A 19,557-nucleotide genomic window follows, 5' to 3' on the forward strand; every position below is an offset into this window, starting at 1 on the left:
TTTTAGGCTCCCTTTGTGTGTGTGTTTGTGTTTGAGCAAGAGAGAGAGCGAGAGAGATAGTTCTCCAACTTGTGTGAGTTGCAGTGATCTCCTGGTTGTTCCCCACCTAGGTTATCTAACTATTGTGCCGCTGCAACTAGAAACACTGGCCTGGCCTGTTTCTAAGTTCAGTGGCCTGACTTCATAAAAAAAAATTAAAATTAAAATGTGGAAATCTTTAAAAAATAATTATAATTTGGGAATCTTCTGGCGACCCCCCCACAGCGGCTCGTGACCGACCCCCACTTTGGGAACCACTGCTGTAGAGCAGCACTCCGCCCATACTCGCAATGCTCTTTGAGTGACAGTCACCCACTGCACTGCACTGCGTACTGGCAGATACCTTTTGGGGGAGAGAGAGAGATAGAGATAGAGGACTAATTAATTTCGCCGCAGGGGGGCATAATCCCACGGGACAATGCATTGGTAACTTGTTTCAAATGACAATATATACCCCGTGAATCATATTGGACGGATCAGAATACACGTGGGAGCGTGCGCTATGATATTTTGCAACAGGTTGACGTGAGTGCTGATATGAGAGAGAGTGAGAGAGAGAACGAGCGAGCGAGAGAGAGAGGGAGAGAGCGAGAGAGATAGAGAGAGAGAGGGAGAGACAGATAGAGAGGGAGAGAGATAGAGAGAGAGAAAGGAGCGATCGCTCCGAGAGCGAGCGTGTGTGAGCGGCTCGACTCGCGACTGTGTGTAAATGCAGAGACAGAGACAGAGGAGAGATCGCTCTGAGACGAGTCGCACCATATGAGAGCCTCTCGAGTCTCTCTCCCTCTCTCCATCGGTCTGTCTCTCCCTCTCTCTCTCTTTTGAGGAAGTGTCACTGACAGGGAAACCGCTTCCGCAATATTCCCACTCGCTCCGCTGTTGAGTGAATTGTTGATTGTGAGTGGTGGAACTAAACCACAGAAGGGGCGGAGGTACGCATATCATTATGCAAATAATTCTGCTTCCGTCACAGGGGACCAAAATTCAGAATAGCTTGGTTCAGTGGGGAAGGATATAGTCTCATCTGAACTGGAAGAATGCGCCAAAATGAGAATTTGAGACAGACAGTGTTGGTACAACCCACATTCCCTCTCCTGCTAAATTAGGTGTGTTGTTTTTATGCAGCCTATAGACTAATAGGCTGCCCATGAGATTTTGTTGTTCTCTGACAATAAAGTTTAATCTACCATCTGTGTGATGTTCTGAAAACAAGCTTTATAGATTCGGATTCGGGCTCATCCCTACCCAAGTGGACGGGACTTTTATACATGCACTCTTGTTAACACTGAGATCACTGCACACGTCTCAAACTTGCTGATCCACAGGTCAGAAAAAAACATAAATTCATAATGATCAGAACACTATGTTCTATGATAAAGACAAAAAGAGCCACACTCAGCCAAAACCTCAACATATTTCATTGGTTTCCCGTAAGGTGGTTAGTAAGCAAACTAATGCCGTGCCTTGTGTAGATCACATGACGGGAAGTGAGAAGGACCTGGTTAGTTGCAGAGAAGAGACGAGGACAGGGGAGAAGAGAAGAGCAGAAGAGAGAGGAAAGAAGAGAAAAGAAGAGAAGAGGAGAGAAGATAGTTCTAGACAGAGAGAAACAGATGTCTCATAATTCCGTTATTCAAGCTGTGTGTGTGTGGGGGGGGGGGGGGGGGGTCAGCTGTGGAATTCCTCATTGATGACACATCAGCAGTGACCATGGCAACAGGCAAACTGAAGGCATGTAAAACACTGAATGGACAGAGGAAGAGAAAGAAAGAATTTATGACTTCTTGTCTTTGATGTCTTTCAGTGGAAGCAATAAACAGACAGAGAGAGAGAGACAGAGACAGAGACAGAGACAGAGAGAGAGAGAGAGAGAGAGAGAGAGAGAGAGAGAGAGAGAGAGAGAGAGAGAGAGAGAGACGCAGTCACGGACTGATTCGCAAGTAGATTTTCAAAAGAATGCAAGTGTGGTGTGAAACTGCGGATGTATTTTTAAAACAATGCAGGTCATCCAATGTCTGGTTCTCAGAGACGGCACATACAAGAAGCTAAGAGCTGAAAATGTACAAATATAAACCACTAATATAATCAAAACATGTTTTGATGTTAACACTTTAACTGCCGAAGGTTAAATTCATGATATACCATCCCTTGCCAGCTCTATTTGTCTATGGAGAAGTTCCCCTTCTTTGCAGGGCTATAACTTTTTAAATTCTATTGCTAGATTGCCATTATTAGGGCCCATTCAATGTCCTATATGTATTGTTCAGGGTGTATGAACGTTAAACTTTTTCATTCACATATTCATACTAAAATATGGTCTAAAGTATAAGTATGTTTTTATCTTTTTCTGCAGCTTTCTCCAGAACGTGATTTATAGCTCCAAATGCATTATATTGATGATGAAATAGAGTTTGATAGCGATCTGTGCCAGATAAAAAATGTCAACTGGAGGTACTTCTAGAAGTTACTACACGTCATCTGATGTTGACCGGATGGGCGAGGGGGCGTTTATAATTCCGTGGGCAACGTTATACCATTCATCTAATGTGGGTCATATGTTCATCATAGCAGTTAGTAAAGAAGACGTTAGAGAATAACGCTGAATCTTACCGTGGCTTCCTCGCGCCGCTGGACGATGAGCGTGGAACTGAAATATTCCTATTATGGGATGTAGAAATATCCGATCCATTTCCAGGTTGTATAATAGTATATACGTCCAAATAACGTTGTTTATTGAGTTAGGGCGAGCGATCTATTATCCAGTGTTTCAAGATGGAGTCGCGGGAGCTATAGAGAGTGGCCGGACCACATTTGGATGAGTACTACTGGTTCAAAGGGTGACTTCCTGTTGGGCGATCTGCCGATCGGCCACCAGATGGCGCTCTTGAACCGCTAGAGGGTTGAGAGGAGACCAGCACTGTGTCTCAGGGCTGCGGAGGAAAAATATGATTTCGATCACAGATTTTTGAAATATTGATATTAAAGACGAGTTAGGGCGTCCTCGGCAACTTGAGCATGGCTAGGAAAGATGCCTAAACACGTTTTCGGCACTTAAAGTGTTAATATGAAACCTAATTGAGATAACGAACTAAGAGCCCTGACCTGCTGTTAGCCTCCAGATAATCCCATGTTCATATCTAGTCTCATCCAATAACATACTACACAACATATCTAGTCTCATCCAATAACATACTACAACATATGTGACTCGACGTGACCAAACCCGATTTGATTCGCAAGGGGGAGGTGCTCTGAAATGAAGAAAATGTCTTGCTGTTCAGAAAATCAAAAAAATCGAAATCTTGATTTTTTTTACATATTTGAATTGTCATTAATGTGTTCCCTTATTTGCCCTTATTTGCTAACTTAAATACAACTTGTAAATGAGGTAATTATTGTTATAATAGTTCCACAAATTTTCTCTCAAGTGAGGAGAAAAACTACACGCGCGGGCTGTGCGGCCTGTCCGGGTAGCAAGTACTGGTACTTAAGAGGTGTTAACACACAGACACATTATTTAGCTCTCCTTTCTCAGAGAGAGAATAACAATGTTAATACACTATCTTAATGTTATAAGTTATAAGCAACGTAACGCAGTCTAAAAAAAAAAGATAAAAAAAAGAGGCATTGACGCCGTTATAAAACGCGTGTTTTAACTTAATTAAAAACCATTAAAACACAGTTAGAATTTTAAGAGCGAATGAATTTCGTTAGGGTGCATTTTTTGCAACCTAATTGCTAAATACATCTAAATAACATAGTTGACAGCTGGGCTGTGTTGACGTTACAAATGTACAATCGCGCGGCGCATCTGCTGGTGCTGCTGCTGCTTGGTGCAGCGCGAGGCAGGAGAGATGAGGCGCGCGTTAACCCTTTCACTGCCACACTACAGAAGGTTAACCTTTCACTACCACACTACAGATGGTTAACCTTTCACTACCACACTACAGAAGGTTAACCCTTTCACTACCACACTACTGAAGGTTAACCTTTCACTACCACACTACAGAAGGTTAACCTTTCACTACCACACTACAGAAGGATAACCTAGTTGTTGTGTCTTTCACTACCACACTACATGTATTTACATCTAAATGCTTATTGGTCAGGCGGTGACGTCATTAAGTTGATGCCATTGATGGATGGGTATTAAACAGAGAGCAGGCAGTGCATGCTTGACAGTCACCATGGAACCTACAGCGAGGGCAGTTGCCGAGGCATTAAACCGGTTTGCTCACTTCGGAGCACACTGTGTTGAAGATGAACGCGCTCTAGGAACATTCATCGTTCTGAGTCATATCACAGCAATCAAACCAATGTCTGATCTTTGCTGGGTGTGTCAGAAGAACAATTATCTGGTTAGTGAACATCACAGTGTTATGAACTTTGAACTGCAACTTCTGTATGAAAAGTGTTATACAAATACAGTTTATTATTATTAATATTAATATCATCATTTACTTAACTTTTTTTTTCAGATTTTCAGAAGTGCCAATCTGCCAGAGGCTGAGAAGTCTGCAAAGCTGAAGCAGCAGGAACAACATCTGGAGCATGTAAAATCCGAGCGGGCTGCCTACAAGGGCATGCTTAAAGCCGCCAAGGAGATCGGTGATGGTCTTTCTCTGGGTGGTCATGTGCCACCGGCAAGCAAGCCCATGACAATGCATTACAGTTTCGACTACGCTCAAAAGGTGACTACATACCAAGCCCTCTTTCACAACCATCATGTTATAATTGTTATAACTACTGCATTGCTCCCTTTTTTTTCTTTCTAAAATCCTTATTCATTTATTGCAGGTGCACTACCCATCAGACCCCCTTCAGCCAGGGCCCATGTACTTCTTGGCTCCACACAAGTGCAGCATATTCGGTGTTTGCTGTGAGGCGATTCCACGGCAAGTCAACTATTTGGTAGATGAGGGGATGGAGTCCAGCAAAGGTAGCAACGCCGTCATAAGCTACCTGCACCACTTCTTCAAAGACCATGGTCTTGGGGAGACAGATGTCGACCTTCACTGTGACAACTGCAGTGGCCAAAACAAGAACAAGTACATGTTGTGGTACTTAGCGTGGCGAGCGCTACATGGTCTTCACCATCGTGTCAATCTCCACCTGCTGATTGTAGGCCACACAAAGTTTTCCCCGGACTGTTTCTTTGGGCTTCTCAAGCAGCGTTTCAGAAAGACCAAGGTGAACACTCTTGATGAGATTGCAGCAGTCGTAAGGGACAGCTCAGTGGCTGGAGTCAACATACCACAGCTAGTGGGAAAGGAAGATGGCACTGTAATCGTGGAGTCCTTCAAGCCACTGCCACAGATCAAGCAGTACCAGCACTTTAGGTGGGTGTGGTCACTGTGTGTTGTGTATTTACTGTAATTAATTATTCACACTTTAGTGCAAAGAATGTCATTGGCAAATGATACAAATGCATTGATATTGTTATGTGCCCTGTACTAACGTTTCACTTTATTATTGCAGCTTTGATTCCAAGGAACCTGGTGTGGTTGTGGCAAAGATGTCTATTGATGGCGCTGAAACCAGATTCCAGCTGCTCCGTGATGTCCGTGTCCTGCCGCCTATAGATGGACTTCCTGTGCTGCCACCACCGGGACTGGACTCTGCAAGACAACACTAGCCAAAATATCCAGCGGCGGTTCAAAAAGACCACGGTGATCATCTGGAGAGGCCATCAGAACATTGAACATTGACTTTAGCATGTCTATTTTTATCATGCCTATTTTTCTCGTGTTATTTTAAATGATAATAAAATCTTGAAACTTGATTTGTCTCTTGTTTATTATCAGGGTCCCTTTCACTACCACACTACAGAAGGTTAACCCTTTCACTACCACACTACAGAAGGTTAACCTTTCACTACAACACCACAGAAGGTTAACCTTTCACTACCACACTACAGAAGGTTAACCTTTCCTTATAATACAGTCATTTAGCTTTTAGACTTACAAGGCTTTTAGACTTACACTTCAACTGCCACAACAACTTGCCACAAGACAGAGTCATTGCCATAACAAAAGAGCCTGATGCAAGGTGTTAATGTCCCCAGAGAGAGGGGGGCCATGGAATACAATGCATTCTGGGTAGGGTTGTAGTTGATTAAGGCTATGGTTAGACTAGTGTATTCCTGGCGTTTTTTTATACGTTTTTGACGACGTTTCATGTCCTATCTACACAGAAACGCGTTTTTTGGCGTTTTTTTGTGGATACGGCTGAAACGCAAAATTGTGTTTGCGTTTGGAGATACGCAAAAAAACGAGTCGACAAACAGCGTGTAGTCAGCACGCTAGCCGTTGTTGCGAAAACACCCATGCGCAGTAGATACCATCTGCGTGCCCTTCCGGTGACAGCAGAGTGTGTGTGTGTGTGTGTGTTTGGGACAGAGCTCCGTGTCCCAAATAGCTTCAGCTACCATGTGTTGTCAAGTTATTGTTATAAGGACCCCAGTCCAAGCTACAACAGTCTGCATTCCCTTAACAATTGTTTGTATTGAGCCGTATTGTATTGTACCCATATGCAATATGTTAAATAAAGTTTACATCCATTCATTCTGCTAGCATTACCGATGGCATGAGCAGCTGGCTAACGTGAGCTATCAGGATTCAGACCCTGTTAGCTCAGAGTTCCTCTTTCAACTTAACAAGCATTAAACAAAATGGCCCAGTCATCTATTCACCTTTGTTTAATACACACAGCGTTGTCTCTAATGTTATCTAACTACTGATAGCTCGCGATATCATCAGTTTTGATGCTGGCTAAGTAGCGTGAGCTAACGTTAGCTTCTAGCCACAATGCTATATGTTATAATGGCATACTCCATTGACGTTAGCATGCAGCTAACAATGCTACAATGATACCGATCGTTTTTTAGCCTAAACTATCCGCTCTAGGTGGTCACTTGTGTTGATGTTAGTTTTGTTTCATCAACAAATGACAGGCAGAACACACAGTGAATGTATCCGTTTTGTTTATTGCACTTTTATTAGGCTTTGCTGAAAAAAGAATTGCTGCATTGAGCAAGATGGTGGCGCGGCATAGGCGCCTGCCTTGTTGACATTTTCTTTGCTGGAGCTTCCAGGAAGTGTATTGGCACATTCGTTCTGATTGGTTGAAATTGCCTTCATGTTTGCCACCTACTGCCACCTACTGCTTTGGCAGTGTACTTCATCAGTGTGCTCTGGTGACAAAAACGAAAAAAAAACGAAAGTGTGACTCGAGGCGCATGACGTCGCGGCGATGCGTATAAGAAAACAATACGAAGATGATACGAAAGGTGTAACCTCAGCCTAAATCACAGGTGTGAAGCTCTCCACAAGTTCGAATACCATTCATCTCTGAATGCGTTTACTGATATCACCATGATTTATAGGATGTAGCTTGCAAAATATCCCACCAAAATGTTCAAGTGATGGCTTATTTTTAAGGTAAGAATCTGTACTTTCACAATATGTAAAAAAAAATAATTGGACCTTAACTCAACAAGTCCCGCGCCCCCATAACCAGTCACACATATAGTCTCATCCAATAACATATTACAACATATCTAGTAGGGCTGACCTTTTTTTTTGGAATTCGAAGCTTCGGGGCCGAGATCCGATTTTAATTCGAAGCTTCGAGATACATTTTTTAATTTTTTTATGTTGTGGGACTTTGTTCAACTTTGTCAGTGCTGTAAAGTTTAAACCTTTTTAAATCTTAGACAAACTAAACACTTTGCTTTCATTAAATATTGTAAGCCGTCATTTGAGGCTTTATAAAAGCAGCACAATGAACACAAATCTGTCAGTGCCAAGTCCAACCTCATCTTAAATAACAAACAGCATTGCTTGTTGTAATTAACGAAGAGAGGCAGAGTTGATTTTGCACACACAAAAAAACATTTTTTTAATATATTCTAATTCTATTTTCATATTCGAATCCCATGCCCATCGAACGAAGCTTCGAAGTATTTAAGACAGCCCTAATATCTAGTCTCATCCAATAACATCCTACAACATATCTAGTCTCATCCAATAACATACTACAACATATCTAGTCTCATCCAATAACATACAACATATCTAGTCTCATCCAATCACATACTACAACATATCTAGTCTCATCCAATAACATACAACATATCTAGTCTCATCCAATCACATACTACAACATATCTAGTCTCATCCAATAACATACAACATATCTAGTCTCATCCAATCACATACTATATATCACCAGGCTGAGCACAGCAGAGGTCCTCTCTCTCTATTATGCAAACAAATCTGTTACTGTAAGATATTCAGAACATTACACTGAAAGCTACTACACACACATCGAGAGAGAGAAAGAGAGAGAGAGAGAGAGAGAGAGAGAGAGAGAGAGAGCAAAGAGGCCAGCTTTGAGTGGGCATTAAGCTGGTTACATCACTCTCTCCGTTACATCTCTCGCTCTCTCACATAAAAATAAACAAACAAACTACACACTATACACACACACACACACACACACACACAGTGCTGATCTAGCCCTGCTCTATAATCCCTATCATCACCAGGACCCGGATGAGACAGACAGAGAGAGAGACAAGACCAAGGCCAGACCGCTGCCTAACCATTCTCAAAGAGCACCTACGGGTGGCTGCAATTAGAAACTGGCCCCGGTAAATGTCACCCACCCAACCACCTCCAATGTACAGTTTCTTCCCCTTCGGATGTATATTTTTGTATGGTCTTCTTCTTACACAGTACCGTATGTCTTGTATGTCATAAATGTCTTGATGAAGTGAAAATGGAGGACCCTTATATAAACGAGACGAAATACTTTTTCTGGTCTGCATCCTCTTAGCATTTACTGTTGTTAGTATTGAGCTGTACTGTATTGTACCCATTCTGCAATCTGTTATTAAAGTTTGCAATCAATCAATCAAACCAGAGGGTCACAGGTTTGAAACCTGCAACAGCCAATGTGTACATCCCTGTCCTAAAGCAAGGCACTGAACCCTAAGCTAAGGGTTCAGCTCCCAAAAGGCTGAACATATGCTCTGAGCCCAAGCAAGAAAGAGATGAGAGAGAAGGTAGAAAATAGAGATGAGCTCATGTAAACCTCATGTCATCATCATGTATACATCATGTCAACATCATGTAAACATCATCTCTACATCATGTCAACATCATGTAAATATCTTATCAGTAACTTACTGCGGATCTGTCTCTTGATTTCCTTAGTCGGGTCGAGCCAGCACTGGAGGGAGAGAGAGAGAGATTTTAAATGATATAAGAGTGTGTGCGTGTACGTATGTATGTATGCATGTCAGTGTGTGTGTGAGTGTGCTTTAATTGCAGACATTCAGCTTTAATCTGAGAGGGTACAGTATTTACATCCAAATCACGTGAACAATGTAGGAATTAAAACAGTTTCTACATGTGCACCCCCCTTTTTAAAAGGGACCAAAAGTAATTGGACAAACAAACAATCCATTAATAAAATGGTCACTTTTAATGCTTGGTAGCAAATCCTTTGTAGTCGATGACAGCCTGAAGTCTGGAACCCATAGACTAGGGCTGGGCGATAAAACGATAACGATAACTATCGCGATAAATTATTTCCTCGAAATAAACATGAAACGTGGTCGCAAAGTTTCGATATATCGATTTTCCAAGCACGCACGCACTAACAACCAATCAGTGAAGGAGATGGCCGAGAGCGAAGGAGACCCGGAAGGAGACCCAGAGGTAGGACTCACTCAACAACAAGGCTTGCTAGGCTAATTAGCTTGCACGGCGATGTTTTATATATTTACGTGCAGAGTATGTGTGTGGCGTGAATTCTGAGGCCACGTTTATAGTAGTGTGGGGTATACAGTGGACGTCGTTTCAATATATTGTGGCGGAAGAGAGTATTTTAGTGTCATATTTAGCACATTGTCATAGAATACACCGCTTAGAAGCAACAGGCTGGCTAGGATAACTAGCTTGCACGGCGATGTTTTATATATTTACGTGCAGAGTATGTGTGTGGCGTGAATTCTGAGGCCACGTTTATAGTAGTGTGGGGTATACAGTGGACGTCGTTTCAATATATTGTGGCGGAAGAGAGTATTTTAGTGTCATATTTAGCACATCGTCATGGAATACACCGCTTAGAAGCAACAGGCTGGCTAGGATAACTAGCTTGCACGGCGATGTTTTATATATTTACGTGCCGAGTATGTGTGTGCCGTGAATTCTGAGGCCACGTTTATAGTAGTGTGGGGTATACAGTGGACGTCGTTTCAATATATTGTGGCGGAAGAGAGTATTTTAGTGTCATATTTATTACATTGTCATGAGATATTCCGCTTGTCGGCTAACTGCTAACGTGCGCGGACTGATGATGACATCAACTCGACTCGAGACATTCGCAGCAGCATAAGAAGTTAATTAAACTTGACAGACATTATATCGACGATAATTATCGATATCGAATTATATGAAAATAATTTTATAATTTTATCGCGATAACGTTTTTGGTCATATTGCCCAGCCCTACCATAGACATCACCAGACACTGGGTTTCGTCCCAGTCTTCAGTTCCTGCTTGTTCTTGGGGCATTTCCCCTTCAGTTTTGTCTTCAGCAAGTGAAAAGCATGCTCAATTGGATTCAGGTCAGGTGATTGACTTGGCCATTGCATAACATTCCACTTCTTTGCCATAAAAAATATTCTTAGGTTGCTTTCGCAGTATGCTTCGGGCCATTGACCATTTGCACTGTGAAGCGCCGTCCAATGAGTGAAGCATTTGGCTGAATATGAGCAGATAATATTTCCTCTGGATTCACTCTGGAGAAGTCTTTGACACAGATATTTCTACCTCCTGGAGAGTGTTCTTGATCTGGCCAACTGTTGTGGAGGGGCTTTTATTCAACCAGGGAAATAATTCTTCTGTCATCCACCACAGTTGTTTTCCACAGATATTTTGGTGTTGCTGAGCTCATTTCAATTCAATTCAAAAAATCAATTCAATAAAGTATTCAAAGCTCACCAGTGCGTTCTGTCTTTTTAAGAATGTACCAAACAAGGGGTGGCTAAGTGGCGCAGTGGGCAAGGCGCTTGCCACTAACGCAGGATATGCTGGGTTCGAGCCCAGCTCTCGGCGTTGCTTCCGGCTTGGCTGGTCGTTAATACTAATACAATTGGCAGTATTAGGGGGTGGGAAAGCCGGTGGGTGGGGATCGGACGTTGTGGACAGCGACTCCTACAGGTCGGTTGGTGCGCCTGTACAGCAGAATCAGGAAGCAACAGGGGCAGCGTGAGCCTCCCACGCGTTACTCCTCGCCGCTGAGAGATCGCGCTGTACAGGTGAAAAGATGCGACAGCTGCCTCCTCGTGTACCGGAGGGGACACGTGATGCAAGGCTTGGTCCACATTGCAGCCGACCAGTGGGAGGCATGGTCTAACAACGTTCGAGACAGGGGAGGGTAGAATTGGATAATACGAAATTGGGATGGGAGAAAAATATAAAATGGGGAGAAAAAGTAGATACAAAAAAAAGAATGTACCAAACAGTTGATTTGGCCACACCTAATGTTTTTGCTATGTCTCTGATGGGTCTGTTTTGGTTTTTCAGCTCTTTGGACCTCATATTGAGAGGTTACAGCATTAGGTTCTAAATGCAATTACCACACTTCAAATTAACTATGGAAAAGCTGAGCAGCGGGCGGCTGATTGGCGCAGTGGGCAAGGCGCTCGCCTCTAACGCAGGAGACGCTGGGTTCGAGCCCAGCTCTCGGCGTTGCTACCGGCTGGCCAATCGTTCATACTAACACAATTGGCAAGTGTTAGAGGGTGGGAAAGCCGGTGGGTGGGGATTTGACGTTGTGGACAGCGACTCCTACAGGTCGGTTTGGTGATGCCGGTGCGACGGAAGCAGGAAGTGACGGGGCAGCGTGAGTCTCCCACGCGTTACTCCTCGCCACTGAGAGTTCGAGTTGCTGCGGCAAAAAGATGCGACAGGCTGCCTCCTCATGTACCGGAGGGGACACGTGATGCAAGGCTTCTGTCCTCACTACAACCGACCTGTGGGAGGCATAGTCTAGCAACGTTCAAGACAGGGGAGGGAAGAATTGAATGTACGAAATCGGGATGGGAGAAAAATAGAAAAATGGGGAGAAAAAGTGGATAAAAAAAAAGGAAAAGCTGAGCAGCCAATTGTCCAATTACTTTGGTCCCTTAAAAAGGGGGAGGCACATATTAGAAATAGTTGTAATTCCTACACCGTTCACCTGCTATGGCATTTTTGCCATAGAAGCAGGGCACGAAATTAACTTTTTGACTCACCGACCAGTGGCGGGTAGATGGGAAGAATCTACCCGCCAAGCATATTTCTTACCTGCCAAATTCTTTTTGATTAAAAAAAAATATATATATATATTATATAACATTTTTTTTTAATAAAATCTATATTATATAATCATACTTGTAGTTGTATTATCTGCGAGACATCGCCACCACGCAATAAGTCAAAATGCTCGCTATCTGCAAACAGCTCCACTGTCTGTGTGTATACTTGAGTAGCCTCCAGCTCCAGCAAGGATTCTCCGGCGCTACAGCTAGGCCCTACATTCAGCATGCAAGGATTCTCCGGCGCTGCAGCTGGACCCTATTGGTATAATGTTACGGTTCTTTGGTCAAATCACATTCAACATGCCCTCAGCTAGAATACGCATTGAATCAATGTTATAAGACATTGATATCAGGAGCTATCTGTAGCTACTGCTAGCCCGCTAGATAACGTTAAGACAATTTAGTTTACTGGGACATATAGAGCTAACGTGAGCTAGCTAACGTGAGCTAGCTAACGTGAGCTAGCTAACGAGGGAACGGAGGTATTATGCACTCGAGTCGACTATTGCTGGAGCATTTGTTGATATCAGCAGCTATCAGTAGCTAGCCAGCTAGATACCGTTAGACAATGCCTCGTCATGTATTAAACTAAAAGTGAAGAGTTGACTGGGTCATTGTTTAAACAGTAACGGTAGCTCATGGAGGTCCGCTCTTCTAGACTAGAGCAGACTGCCTCTGTGTTGATACGAGCAGAAGCCCTTAGCCAATAGTATCCCGCTGCAGGGCTGGGCGGATATGACTCGTTGCCACGTTTTTTTTCAAAATAAGAGTATCATACGAACCGAATGTTGCTAACTGCCGGAGCCATCGATATTATGACTGGAGATGCGCTTGCGGCGGAAATGAGACCCGCACAGATTTTCAAAATAAGAGTATCGTTATGAACTTGATTGATTGATTACACGCCACACGGCGGGCAGACCTCTCAGTGGGAGGCGCCAAATGTAAAAACTGAGCGCCAATGGCGCTTGGCGGGCTCTAGTTTCGCCCCCTGCATAGAAGTCATAACATTTTTCAATCTGTTAGTTGGCCTGTTAGTTGGCCTGGTCACAGCTTGGCCCTGGAATGAAGATTATTCTAGCGATCGCTAGCTTTCTGTGACATCACATCCGGTCACATCACGTCCGGTGTCGTCAGCCAGGCATATGTATGTGTGAGTGTGTATATATGTGTGTGAGTGTATGTATGTGTGTATATGTGTATATGTATGTGTGTATATATGTGTGAGTGTGTATATGTATGCGTGTGTGTGTGTGCGTGAGTGTGCATATGTATATGTGTGTGTGTACACATGTGTGTGAGTGTGTGAGAGAGAGAGAGTATGTTATGTATATACAGTGTGTGTGTGTGTGTGTGTGTGTGTGTGTGTGTGTGTGTGTGTGTGTGTGTGTGTGTGTGTGTATAATTATGTGAGTGTGTGTGTGTGTGTTCGTGTTCTTACCTTCTGGTCATGGTTGTCTTGGTAGGTCAGTCCGAAGTAATCTTTCTCCAACAGGTTGAGATTTTCACACACCTTGAAGAACAGATACTGTCCCTTCACCCTTTTCTAGAGAGAGACAGAGAGACAGACAGAACAAGTGACAAAGAGAAAGACGCACACACAGACGGAGAGAGAAAGAGACATATAGACAGATAGAGAGAGGGAGACAGGCAGACAGAGAGAGAGAGGTAGACGGAGAGAGATAATTTAGTCACCCAGTCCTCCAACACAGTAATTTAGTAATCTAGTCCTCCAACACATAGTCATTTAGTCATCCAGTCCCCCAACACATCGTCAGAGCCTATTGTACTCCGTTTTATACTGCCCACCTCTGGTGTAATTATAGCACAGCAAACATTTTAAAACTACAGGTAGTATATAATGATGCATTTAGGATCCTCCTTAAGCTCCCAAGATGGACTAGTGCAAGATATTGGTGACAAAAAATTTCCCCACCTTCGGCGGGTGTGTCACTATTGCAGGAAACCTGGCCACGTCATGAACGAATGTCACTCATTGAGACGGAAGGAAGAGATGAAGGCAGCCGCCCAGAAACCCAAAGGGGTGGGGCTGGGGGAGACTGTGTCCTTCCTTATTAATCACAATGTCTCTTTGAGAAAGCCAAGTAACTGTTTCAAGCCTTTTATTTTTGTGTGTCCTTTCAGGAAAGGTTTCTGATCGGCGCCCAGTTTGAATACTTCACGATACAGGAGGTTCTCAGTCGTTCATCCGTGCTGGTATTTTACCATTAAGAGAGAAATCTGCCTATCGGTCAAATACTGTTGTGAGGGGTATTGGGATGGGGTCGGTTGTCGCGCCTGTGCACAAGGTGCATTTGAAGTCAGGTTTTGGTTCTGGTATGTTTTCTGTGGCTGTTCTGTTCGCCCATGTTTCCCTGTAAAGGGTATCGATTTTGTTTTGGGCAATGATATTGCTGGGGCTAGGGTGTACCCTGTCCCGAATGTGGCGGGGAGGCCTAGTCGGGTGGTGCCTCTTGCTCCTCTGCGCCCCGTCCCTGCGATGGGGGCGCCTGTTGAAACTGTGTGGGCCCATTGCCCGGGAACCCGAGCAGACGGCCAATGCCGCTGCGGTGTGCGTGGCCCGTAGAGGGTACTGAGGGAGACATCTTTGTCTGTTTGTTCTCCCAGGTCTGAGGTACTAATCTGATGTTGGTTCATAAGTAATACAATTTTTGCTAACCCGATAGGAGACTTTAAGAACTGCAAAAAACTATCGTGGGATTATGTTGCTCTCAACACCAGGCAAAGTGTTCAACTGCATCATCTTGGACAGACTGCGAAAAGGGGTCGATGATGAACTGAGAGAAAACCAAGCCGGTTTCAGGAACGGTAGACCGTGCAGTGACCAAATTTCCCTCATCGAGCAATCCATAGAATGGCACGCAGGCTTCCGGTTTAGCTTTAGAATGGAGTAGGTCGCATGTGACACAGCTGCTCACCCGTTATTTTTTTTTTCGTTTTAAAAACATATTTATATACCATTAATGCGTTTAAAACTTGACGCATATATCAACTGAGACTATCAACTAACTATATTGACCAAAAGAATCGAGATGTCGCCAAAGAGAGATAAAACGAGTGCAAAACCAGTCGAAGAGGTCCCGCTGCAGGAATCAGGATTCGTACAGCGGACAGCTGGAAATATAAACTTGACAGCGGCCGCTTCAAGTTCAACCCCATCAAACACCTCCGCAGATACCGAACATATCATCCGGAAAATGGAGGAAATGGGGAAGACAATAACTAGCATAATAACTCAAAAAGTAGATGATATTAAAGAATCTATTGAAGGCAAAATTGATGCGCTGAGAGCGGACGCCGACGCACAGATTAAACGCACCGAGGCTCTGGAAAAAGTAATGGAAGCCCACGAAATCAATTTCACTCGCATCTACAATGAAGTAGAGGTTAACAAAGTTAACCTAACTGCTGAGATGAAGGGAAACTACAAAGAAATCAAGACGGAGCTCAGCGAAATAACGTTGGAGCTTAAGCGAATCAATGAAGAACAGAAAGCCAAAATATTCGAGATGGAATATCAAAAACGCAAGCTGAATATTCGTATTGTCGGTCTGGACGAATCAGTGAGATGTGCAAACCCTGAAGAGTTTGCCACAGAATTACAGAAAATCTTGGGAACAGAGATCCTTCCTAAAATACCGGAGGTGGATCAGTGCTTCAGATTGGGGACCCGCTCCATTGGCAATAACGCTAAGCCCAGAGTGATATTGGTTATACTGCGCCAAGTCAGAATAAAAGAAATGATTATTCGTGAAACTCGCAGGATGAAAGGCAATCTGAAATACATGGAGGTACCAATACACTGCTTTGAAGATTATTGTCGTGATGTAGTGGAACTGCGTGCCAAGTTCAAGACGGTGATGTCTCAACTATACCTGGAGAAATACAGACCCCTACTATTATACCCTGCAATACTTCGCATTGTCGATAAACAAGGAGCAAGGGTTCTCCTCAACTCGCCTGAAGATGCAGCCAAATTCTTGTCTGAACAACACGCAGAATAGTGTATAAATGGCCTTTTAATCTCAGTTATGCAAGGTCACCATATAGTACAATCTTTAATAACCGAGGATTTGGGACAGAGAGACCTACGTGCTCAGAGTTTTTGAATGCTTTCCCCGACGTGTTTATATTATTGCGGACATATTGGATTCAAGATTGGAACACTCCAGAACATACTGGAACATTCAAACAATGTAAAAATGACATATTGGAATAATCTAGAACATCGAAGCATTCTTTGATATATGGAACATATATACGTATTTAATACGTATTTAAAAACTGTTTTTATTAATGGGAAATAATTCCACTACTTCTCCAATTTATACTTTAGATGTTTAAGCATAGCAATGCTCTTTTAAGATCTAAGTTAATGTTCTCTTCCATTTACTTGTTTTTTTCTTTTTCATCCGCTCTCTCTGATTTATTGAGGCTCTCTCTTCAGTTCAATACCTTCATATTATTCATGGGTTACTATAAATTACACAAGTTCATATAAAATGTAAGTGATTAGGGCATGACAATTGAAGCTTATTTTTGGTCTTTATTTTTAGTTTATCTCATTTAAATTTTTATTTATTTATTTTTTACGGGAAAGTGGCCAAGCCACAGTCGACATTCTACTTATGGTAGAATTTAGAGTGTTAGATCCTATGGTATACATAGGAATGTTAAGGATAATTGGATCATTCTGGGATATCCGGTGGTGCAAGGGAGGGAGTCATACGCAAAGGTTGTGTTCATGGAACACAATCCTGTACGACTCTCGGTGGGAGGGAAGGGTAGGGGATTTTTATTTGTATATATGTATGTTTTTAAGCTCGGCTCTCAACGGGACCTCACTAGTGGGATGTATATCTATTATTGCCTCGCACTCTAGAAGCATTACCAAAAATTACAATGCAACATGTATAGACTATGGCTAGTTTGAATATAATGATATGGAACACCGGGGGAATAAATAACCAACTCAAACGCAAAAGCGTGCTCACACTGATGAAAAAAGAACATGTGGACATTGCTCTGCTAAGCGAAACGCACATTCTAGGGAAAGACATAGATAAATTAGCGGACAACATATACCATAATATCAGTCACTCCTCTATTGGTACGAGAACTCGGGGTGTAGCAATAGTCGTTAAACGTAAGTTGAATATTGTACTAAAGGGAGTATGGTCTGATGTAGAAGGTCGGATAACTATAGCTAAGATTGAACATAAGAACAGGAAAATAGCGTTGATAGCGGTATACGCCCCAAATTTGTACGAAGAAGATTTCTTCACTACATTAACCAATGCAATGTTAGACATTCCCGATTACTCATTTATAATAGGAGCGGATTTTAATGCCATCTGGAACCCAAGGATGGACAAATCTTACCTCGCCTTTTCCAGCGAACAAAAGAATTCATCGAAGGCATTAAAGGATTGGTCAAAGATTACAGGTGTAAATGACTTATGGCGGTTACTTAATCCCACGACCCGAAAGTACTCTTGTCGATCTGCGAGACATAATACACTATCCAGAATAGATTATGTCTTTGCATCACAGAGACTATTTGATAATTATGAAGTGGAAATGATACCCAACGCACTATCAGATCACTGTTATTTACTCCTTAAAGGTACATTTGGTATACTATCCTCCCGAGCCCCAAGATGGCGATTTAACTCGTTGCTGCTTATTAACAAGGAATACATTACACAACTCAAAGAAGCTCTTATAGTATTCCAACGGGAGAATGCAAACTCGGTGCAAGACCCCAGAATAATATGGATGTCGGTAAAGGGAATGATCAAAGACTTCACGGATAGCTTTTCCTCCAAAATGCGCAAGAATCAAAGCACAAAACTGGATGAGCTGGAAACGCTTTACTCAACGTTATTTAATTCTCTGAAATACAACAACTCAACTCGACTAGAAAATCAAGTTAACGTACTAAAAATAGAGATCAATGCCATATACAGACAACAATCGGAAATACAAATACGCAGCACAAGACAACAGCAGTACTCCCATGGTTCCAAACCCAGCCACCTATTAGCCATGCGATTAAGAATTAATGCAACATTTGCAGATATAACTACCATTAGAGCACAACAAGTACTTGTAACAGATCCTGTAAAAATAAACGATACATTCAAAGTATTCTACTCCGACTTATATAAATCAGAAATGACCTTCGATCAAAACAAAATGGACACATTTCTTAATCAAATTACTCTCCCTAAACTTTCAGAGGATGACGCTAAACAGTTAGAAACACCGATCACACTAGAGGAACTCAAGAAGGCCATAACCGCAATGAAAAGTGGTAAGGCTCCTGGAAGAGACGGTTTCCCATCAGAAATGTACCTTTCTTGTTGGGACATAATTGGCCCCTTATTACTAAATATGATCTTATACTCAGTCAAGGAGGGGAACTTCCATAAAAATGACAATATTGCACTCATAACAGTCCTCCTTAAAAAAGACAAGGACCCCAACGAGTGCGGTAGTTATAGACCTTTAAGCCTCCTCGGAACAGATATCAAACTGTACTCTAAGGTATTAGCCATCAGATTACAAAAGCATATGACGTCTTTAGTTCACCCGGACCAAACTGGCTTCATAGGAGGCCGCCTGATCACTGAGAACATAAGACGTATACTGCACGTACTTGATGCCGACAAGGAGGGCACCATACCTAAGGCGATGCTGTCCCTGGATGCTATGAAGGCCTTTGACAGGCTGGAATGGTCTTATCTGTGGGCAGTGCTAGAAAGGATGGGGTTAGGGAAAGGATTCATCTATATGATTAAAGTATTATACAAAGACCCATCGGCCATGATTACAACAGGCACAATCATCTCCCAGATATTTCCGGTATCACGCTCTGCCAGACAGGGTTGTCCTCTTAGTCCCGGACTGTTCAATCTATCATTAGAGCCTTTAGCACAATATATAAGACAATCCCAATCCATAGAACCAATCGTAATCAAGGGCACACAACAAAAAATGTGTTTATATGCGGACGATGTAGTATTGTTCGTGCAAAACCCCAACACCACATTGCCTCATCTGCTCAAGTTGATTGAGGACTTTGGTGATTTATCGGGATTTAAGATAAATTGGCCGAAGT

At 42.8% G+C, this 19,557-nt stretch overlaps 1 protein-coding gene across 1 annotated transcript in view; it reads right to left on the reverse strand.

Annotated features, from left to right (window-relative positions):
• The window catches only part of epb41l2 (erythrocyte membrane protein band 4.1 like 2), a 160,007-nt gene that overhangs the window by 69,051 nt on the left and 71,399 nt on the right, over positions 1-19,557 (reverse strand). Inside the window, exons 5-6 of the mRNA XM_084314197.1 lie at positions 13,855-13,959; positions 9,231-9,273 (exon numbers count right to left, since the gene is read on the reverse strand). Coding sequence (XP_084170323.1) covers positions 9,231-9,273; positions 13,855-13,959 — 148 coding nt within the window. The remainder of the gene's footprint in view (positions 1-9,230; positions 9,274-13,854; positions 13,960-19,557) is intronic.

The sequence above is a fragment of the Notolepis coatsorum genome (assembly GCF_963971535.1).
Source record: "Notolepis coatsorum genome assembly, chromosome: 5".
NCBI lineage: Eukaryota > Metazoa > Chordata > Actinopteri > Aulopiformes > Paralepididae > Notolepis > Notolepis coatsorum.